The sequence below is a fragment of the Populus nigra genome, chromosome 6, assembly GCF_951802175.1.
Source record: "Populus nigra chromosome 6, ddPopNigr1.1, whole genome shotgun sequence".
NCBI classification, from domain to species: domain Eukaryota; kingdom Viridiplantae; phylum Streptophyta; class Magnoliopsida; order Malpighiales; family Salicaceae; genus Populus; species Populus nigra.
In genome coordinates this window covers 20,295,516-20,304,084 of record NC_084857.1, presented here as the reverse complement: position 1 = coordinate 20,304,084, position 8,569 = coordinate 20,295,516, and the positions used below count along the sequence as shown (strand labels likewise).

Here is an 8,569-nt window from a genome sequence, read left to right as displayed (position 1 = left end):
TTAATACAATTTATTTAATGTATAAAATCAACGCAAAGATTTGGTGATTAAAAAGATTTGAATCTAAAGATGCTTTTATTAAAAAAAAAAAAAGGAAAAAAAAAAGAAGCTAAGGTTCTGACTGTGGTCTTCACAGTCAGAACCTCAGCTTTTTTTTTAAATCTAGTAGGTATTTTGTAGAGGAATTTTCACAGCCAGAGGGATAGATATACACGTAAATCTCTATCCATACGCATGCTAGACGTTCTGACTGTGGTCTTCACTCTACAAGTACAGGCTGATCCTGCCCTAAATCTTACGAGCATGGTGTCCCATAGGAAGCTTTGCCTCTACAGTTAAGAGCTGGGAATTTTAAGGTGTCAAATTGATGAAACAAGACAAGTTCACCACTTTTTTCTCTGCTTCGGCAGACTTCCCATTATTTCCGAAAATTGTACAAATCCCACGCCATTCCCTTTGTCAGCTTTGCAGTATTGATTGCATGCTCTTGATGCTCAAACTGGGGTTATAAACTTATACATGCATGATCAGTTCAATGCTTACTTTGTTCATTTGTCTCAGTCAATCATGCTATTTGGCGAAGTTATAGGGACTAGAAATTGCTTAAACCACTCATAATTTCTCATTTTATGCCAAGGAACCGATGTTTCTAGTCTATCGATCGACCGGTTTAGGGTTTATTTTTAAATTGATGTATTTTTATGTGTTTTTTTTTTATAATTTTAATATGTTAATATCAAAAATAAAAAATAAAAATAAAAACATCATTTCAATATATAATTTTCAATTAAAAAGTATTGGGCATCCCACCATAAAACACAGACATGGGCAGTCATGAACTTTATTCCTTGGGAAGCAAGAAAAAGCAATACACAACATAATCCATTCTTCGTAGAGAAAGGGTTGGAGCAAAGAGAAAGTATGCAGTACACACGAGTAATACAAACGACCTTATTCATATATAAAGTAGTACATAGCAATGGCCAGACTAATAATAATAATGCCGCCTCCAGCTACGGTGATCTCCTTAATTTGACGGCACGAATCGGAATCCGGCAGGGATGATGTTTGCAACACTCAGGAGGGCTCCTAGAGGAGTGTTCCCGATGAACTGTAAGGATGATAGGAGGCCACCCAGAGCGGGGAGACTGGAGTTGCAGCTGGCCAGCGGTGTATCGACCTTCAGGTTGCAGTTGCTCAATAACGAGGAAAGAATATAATTTAGAGGATCCAACAAGATAGAAAAAATCCCAGATCCATTGGTGGTTGATGTAGAAACCACATTTCCTCCACATTGCAACTGCACGAGAGCATCTGCAGGAAAAAACCCGTTACTGTAATTACAACTTTATGAGCAAGATAATTAAGAAGAAGAACAAAGTCTAATTATTATTAGATTAGTCATTGAATTTGTGAGACTTTATGATTTGTGAATCAAGACAACAACTTTTTTTCTATCTAACAAGATTTCTATTAGAGCCGACAACCCCGAAAGTTAGATTAACTCTTGAAATCTTCAGATCTTATATATTAATCTTCTTTTTTTCTTCTTTTTTTACGTTAGGGATCTCAGAGTTCAAGGTTTTGACACCAAAGATTTCTTGAATTGCAAAGCCGACGGGTAAATCCATGATTCAGATGATTTAAGCAAAATCTGGATAAGATTCAATTAATTTTCTTAGAACAACATTTTTTAGAATTTTTTTTAATCTATCTAAAATTACATGTTATGGATAAAAAAATATTAACATAATTTAATATGCTGCACGCCTTAATCCACCCAACTCTAACTCGGATTTTAGATAGAATGTGGGCAAAATAAAGTGTTTGTTTGATATTGTATTTATACATGTGTTTTTCTGGCACATTTTAAAAATGTATTTGTTTTTAAAAAATATTAAATTTATGTTTTTTTAATATTTTTTAATAATTTTAATATACTGATTTTAAAAATAAAAATAAAAACTAAAATAATTATTTTCAAATAAAAAATATTCGTTCACCTAAGCAACAAACTTGCCTTCTAACTATACTTTCAATGCTTTCCATCATAAAAAAAATATCAAAAAAAAAAAACTTTGCTCTATTTGACGTGGGATGTTGTGCCATCCCAAAAATAGATTGTAATTACTTTTATGATAATCGAGGCAAATTCTAGCAAGTAAGAAATTGCATTCCACGACGTCGTATGTGATGAATGGTAACTATGTAATCATGACAATCTGGTCCGAGGATAATTTACTATCGATCAAAAAGAAAAGGAAAAAAGAAAGAAATCAGGGCTAACATACTAGGGAAAACAGGGGTTGCTGTGCCATTTGCACCCATATTGCCATTGGCAGTGCAGAACAGAGTCCCTTGGATGCGGATCAAACCAAGAAGGCCGCCTATAAGCCCAAGCTGAGCTTCGGCAACTGGGGCTGCCAATATTGCAGCACTTACGAGAGAAACAAAGAGAAATGATTTGAACGCCATGGTTTCAATGGCAGTAGTGATATTAATGCAAGAATCAGTGTATAAAGTGATTTTTAAGTCTTGACATGAGTAGCCATTTATAGAACAAGGGAGACCAAGTTGCAGCAGATTTTGCTGACTAACAGTTCTCCTATCTCTTCCTTACTTGTGGTAATGGTGAGTTTACGTAGGATAATCTGCTGCATATACGAGCATGAAAAGAAACAAAGCAATTCTCTTGTCTTGAGTTTTTCCTGTCAAAATCTTAGTTTTGTCACGAAGCTCTAATTCTTCCTTCCCCGTGTGTGCCTCATCTGTCGTCTTCACCTACAAAACTCACCCACCCCTAGTTTCCATTAGCATGCCTTCTGTCTCTCGAAAAAAGATGAAGTCTTCTTTTTCTTGCCTCTTTAGAATTTATAAAGTAGAAGGGGCTCCAACTTGCTCTGCATAGCTGAAACTTGGGGATTCTCCGATAGAATTTTTCGTCTCCACTAGCTCTGAAAAGTTCATAGATTGGTCCATAGCTCCATGCTCTAGAATCTAGCTAGCTTATAGCCTTTTTTACTCCATCTCTTTCTGTCGTCCGGTTTTCGCCACTCTACTTAGCTTCTCAGTGAGGGCATTCAGAATAGAATATGCCCTCATAGACAGAAGCAAGGTCGGATTTCATAGCTTTTTTTAGTTGGGTGTGATAGTTTTGTTAGTTGTCATGTAAGATCTAATAGCAAAGCATATCATTGCCAAAGATTATGGTATTTTGATTCCACATAGGATGAAAGTTTTACCCAAATATGATGGATACTCACTCGAGACTCAAATCGATAGGAAATTTTTAGATTTAATTAAGTTCAAGTTGAATATGGATATTGATGTACATGAACCTGACCCAAAATAAATAAATTATATTAAAGTTTGAGAAAATCTCATGTATACTAAGCTAATTATATACTAAATAGCTGTAAATTATGACATTTAAATTTGAGTATCAAAAACTCATACTCGTTCATGTTTGACTAGTTATTTTAGATTTGGATTCAGGTATAGATAGTATAAAATAAGAATGACAAAGGATACCCACGAGTTGACTTGTTGAGTTTAAATATCCTACCTATTATCCATCAAGTTTCAATTATCAAATAGGTATTTATTATCTACTATTATTTATTAATCAATAAAAAATAAAATAGTTAATATATGTGTGTTATGTCAATATTAAGGCATGTATATATCATATTGTATTAAAAATATATATATATATTTCAGGGTATGTATACACATTACCTAAATGTGTGTGTGTGTGTGTGTGTGTGTGTGTGTGTGTGTGTGTGTGAGAGAGAGAGAGAGAGAGAGAGAGAGAGAGAGAGAGAGTTGGAAATACATTCAAAACTAGAAAAAGTGAGGTAAAAAGGGGCGTGTTTTAAACATAATCAAGAGCACAGGAACCCTTGCATGTAAATCTCTCCCATGTCTGGCTCAATGTCATTGAGGCCTTGCTGGTTTCATAATTTCAGTAAACTGAATAATCATATTCCATTTTCACTTCAAAACAAATCCGTAAGGGTATAAAAACCCTAATTTTGTTTTCCAAATCACAAAATAGCGTCAAGATTTCTAGCTGAAATCCAGGTCTGAATCAAAGGTGCTGAATTACACAGCACAATACAAGAGGTCGTCAAAATGGCGTGGGACTTGCGAGAGTTCATGAAGCACATGTTCTTTCACAACTCAAATCTAATCCTTCGATGATGCCCACCTGCGAAAGGCAAGCTCAAAGTGTAAAGAATAATTGACAATGCAGCGAGTTAAGGCCCCTGCGTGTGAGAAAGAGGTGGTTGATCCATGCGTCAAAATTTAGTCTTTGAAACATGCACTGAGAAGCACTTTCTTAAGTTCTTGTGTTGTTTCCAGCCATAGCAAACACAAGCTAAACACCACCACCTTTCCTATTCAAACCCACTATTACTTGTGCCGTCCCCATATGCAATAGAATTCTCAGGCCTCGCAAAAACAAGACTCAACATGAGCAAAATCAGGCATGGCAGCTACTCTTCCATGACCATGATCATATAAAACATTCTTGAACTCACAGAGCTCCTCACATCCTACCACTTTATGATGCTAATAGCAGCAACCTTGATATTCCTATATCTTTCTCACTGAAGAAGAGTTGCCATTTATTTACTAGACTTCACTTGCTACAAACTGCCCAATTTGAACGGATTGCCCATGTCTACTATGTATATATTAACAAGCACTTTGATCCTGATAGTGTTTGCTTTCCAAATCAAGATCCTAGAAAAATCTGGGTTCAGCGAGGAAACCAGCATTCATCATTCTCGTGTACCTGTAAGAAAAAAAAAACTCTCGTTTTCCATAGATGAGGCGACAACAACAATATTTTTGTAATTACAGATCTGCCGGAAAAAAAGCAACATCAACCCTAAAGATATTGATATGCTAATATATAATATTAAGCCTCGTTTATTTGCTGGAAAATAATTTTAAAAAAAAAAATAAATTCCAGAAAAGTGAATTATTTTTTTATATTTGGTAGTGTAATGAAAAATAAATTGAAAAACACTTTCCAGTATTTGGTCATGTCATGAAAAATGAGCTGGAAAATAACTTATTAATATTTTATTTTTCTCAAGTTTATTAAAATAATGAGGAACAAATCTTATAAATTAAAAAGTTAAATGAGAATGAAATTGAAAAAAAATATATTTTTATAAATTATCTCAAATAAAATAAATAATAAACAAAATAATAGAGATCAAATCTAAAAAATAAAAATAAAAAAAGATGAAGAAATTAAAATAATAATAATAATAAACATTTCGTAAATTATTTCAAATAAAATAAATAACAATCAAAAGAATGAGGATCAAATTTGATACATAAAAAATTTTAATAAAAAAATAATAAGAAAAAAGCAAATAACAATTATAAAAATGAAGACCAAAGTTAATATAAAAATTAAATTTTAAGAGATGAAATTGAAAAATAAATATTCAAAACAAAATATATATAGCAATCAAAAGTTTGAGGACTAAATTTAATATAATCAGCAAATAATATGACATTTCTAAATTTTTCACAACTTCCAGAAAGTAATTTTCCTTTGATTAAAAAGTATTTTCCGTTGACCAACTTTTCCAATGACAAACAAACACGGGAAAGTTTGGAAAGTGGTTTCCCGGAAAGTGAATTCCGGGAAACAAACATAACCTTAGCATATTTTCTCCTACCCGTCCCTTATAGCTATGATAATTTCGAAGGACATTGTGCATGTGGCTGCAAATGTATTGAAGCTAAACATTGCCACACTAGGACCTATGGTCTTGCCATTTTCAGAACAACTAAGGTATGCGGTTTCATTGATTTTGCAGAAGATGAGAATTGCTACCAGGACAAGCCTATATACTCCAGATTTTAAGAGAGCCTTTAAGCATTTCATCATGCATACAGGAGGAAAAGCTGTCATTCAAGCAATCAAAAGAAACCTAGCATTGTTGAAAGAAGATGCCGAGCCCTCTATGATGACTCTTCACAGATTAGGAAATACTTCATCTTCTTCTATTTGGTCGAGCTAGGTTATATAGAAGCAAAAGGAAAGATGAAAAGGGGTGTTTGTGTTTGGCAGATTGCCTTCGGAAGTGGGTTCAAGTGTAATAGTGCAGTATGGAAATGCATTTACAATGAAGGAGCTGATATAGCAAATATCTGGGAAGATGAAATCCATAGATATCCAGTAGAAATACCAGATATCATGAAAATCAACTGAGATTTGTATTTACCAACCATATAAATCAGTACCTGCAAAATTTCAGCAGGACATCTTTGAATGTAAACTCTGTTACTAGACAAGAAGATGAAGAATAATAAAACACCCAGCATTCACATAGGTCTTACAAAATTTCATCCATGCCAAATATAATCTAGAATATCAAAATCAAATCTGCAACCACTTTTGTCTTGAAATTCTTTTGGTTTTGAGGTCAAGATCAAGGGATCAAAAACCAGTTAATGAAATGCTAATCTCAAAATAAGCTACAATATCACTACTGTAACCATGTTGATCTTAAAAACCTCAGCTCTAACGATCTCACAGGTTCAAAAACTTGGTAATACATGGTTGATAAACCATAATACAGAAGTGGACTGCGTGCACCACACACGAGCATTATCCAGGCTCAACTACTAGCAACACAAAGAGATATATAATATACAAGACAAACAATATCAAGGCAAAACATTCTTAAATTCAACAATAATTAGAATATGGTCTCAAATAAAGCGAAGCCTGTAGTAACCGAACATAAATTCACACGAGGCAAAACAACACGGGGTGTTCACCAAAATTTCAAATAATCTCATTTCAAAATGTAAGAAAACAAATCCTAAACAAAAACAAAACAGAGGAATTCATAAATACTCTCAATCTTCCTCCTCGCCTTCGTTCTCAGCGATGTTAAAGTATCTCAGCTCATAAGCATTCCTGTCCTTATTCGATGAAATAACCCTAAGCCAATCTCTCACGTTATGCTTCTTCAAGTACTTCTTTGTCAAATACTTCAAATAACTAAAATAACAAAAACAAATTTAAAACAAAATAGATAAAAATATATACCATTAATTAATTATTTATTATTTCTCATTATTACCGTTTGGAGAAGCTAGAGTCACAGGTGACGGTGATCTTGGACTTGTCACGGGTGACTGTAACGGAATCACCGAGAGCTCCGGGTTTGCCGCCGACTTTAATGCGTTCTTGGAGGAACTTTTCCAGTGAGGCAATGTCCATAATTTTATCTTCCACTGGCTTTGCACAATCGATCGTGAACGTTGCTCCTTTCTTCTTTCCCTTGGCCCCGCCTACAGCTGCTGCTCCCTTGCTCATTTTCTTTGATTGATTATCTGCCACACATAAACAGAAAATGTAAATAATTCATCAAAGCACAAGTAATAAATGGGAGAGATAGGTTATTCACCGGAGGGGATAGTTAGGGTTTTGGAGTGCTGCAGAAATGGAGGGGAAGAGGGAGAGTAATTAGGGTTAGGGTTTTATTGGAAGTGGACAGTTTGGCTTGTGGATCTGGTCGGGTATGTAAGGCCCAAAATTCCAGTCAGTTTATTTATTTTTTACCAAACCGATTGATGAAAAAATATATTTGTGAGTTGTGAAAAAATATATTCCAGTCAGTTTTTTTACTAAATATTTGATCTCATCATACCTATAATCAAATTTATATATTATTTTTAAATACATATTCATGAAATTAATAATATAAATTTATCTCATTAATCTTTATAATATCGGTAAAAAATCAAAGTCTAATCCATATTCAACATGTCTAGGTTAGAAAAAAAATTAAATAGATTAGATTTGCAATTTATATAATATTACAAGTTAAGTTGAAATATATTTATGGTTCAAGCCCTAACTATATCCATGAATTCTCATAATAATAAACACTAAACATTAAACACAACAAAAATATTATTATTATTTTGACGTATTGTTAATATCATGGAATATGATTATCAAATAGTTATTTAATTTAAAGTTGTTCAACAAAAATATTATTATTATTTTGAAGTTTTGTTCTATCATGTATAGCATAATTATCAAACATTATCAAATAGTTATTTAATTTAAAGTGTTTAGTATTGTAATAGTATTATTTTTTAAAGTACTTTTTACTTAAAATTACATTACACCAAAATAATCAAAAAAATCAATTTAAAATTTAAAAAAATCAAATTTTATTAAAAACACAACTCAGCCACTTTGTCAAACTCACTCTTAAGTGTACATTTGTGAGTTGTGACCATAAGCTTATTTATGGACTTGTCAAGTCCAGTCTCGCTCAGTCCGACAAGTACAAGTGTGACCAAGATCTTTGTTCGTGGAGATACCATTCCGGTTCAAATTCCGGTAACATCATCTAATCTAACATTAACCTGCAACAAGAAATGGCCAATGAGTGAATCTCTTTTCATTGTTACACAAACGTCATGATACCCTGAGAGTAGCAGGCATATAATCAAGACTCTAAGCCTACCTCTTAGTTTGGTGAAAGACAAATTATCTCAGAAAATTACAGGAGAT

The 8,569-nt window shown here is 33.3% G+C and overlaps 3 protein-coding genes across 3 annotated transcripts; 1 reads left to right on the top strand and 2 right to left on the bottom strand.

Moving 5' to 3' along the window:
• Positions 1–811: 811 nt before the first annotated feature.
• LOC133695855 (phylloplanin-like) lies at positions 812–2,533 on the bottom strand. The gene is made up of 2 exons (XM_062117819.1): positions 2,292–2,533; positions 812–1,314 (listed from the first exon to the last, which is right to left on the bottom strand). Exons 1-2 carry the CDS (start codon positions 2,473–2,475, stop codon positions 1,028–1,030), a joined length of 471 nt encoding a protein of 156 aa, XP_061973803.1. The 5' UTR covers positions 2,476–2,533; the 3' UTR covers positions 812–1,027.
• Positions 2,534–4,249: 1,716 nt separating this feature from the next.
• Positions 4,250–6,241, top strand: LOC133697327 (probable 3-ketoacyl-CoA synthase 21). The gene is given in 3 exon segments (XM_062119800.1): positions 4,250–4,285; positions 5,691–6,039; positions 6,042–6,241. Coding segments are annotated over 3 exon segments (585 nt in total).
• Positions 6,242–6,699: 458 nt separating this feature from the next.
• On the bottom strand, positions 6,700–7,605 carry LOC133696476 (large ribosomal subunit protein eL22z-like). The gene is made up of 3 exons (XM_062118667.1): positions 7,449–7,605; positions 7,122–7,374; positions 6,700–7,039 (listed from the first exon to the last, which is right to left on the bottom strand). Exons 2-3 carry the CDS (start codon positions 7,355–7,357, stop codon positions 6,895–6,897), a joined length of 381 nt encoding a protein of 126 aa, XP_061974651.1. The 5' UTR covers positions 7,358–7,374; positions 7,449–7,605; the 3' UTR covers positions 6,700–6,894.
• Between the last annotated feature and the right edge of the window lie 964 nt (positions 7,606–8,569).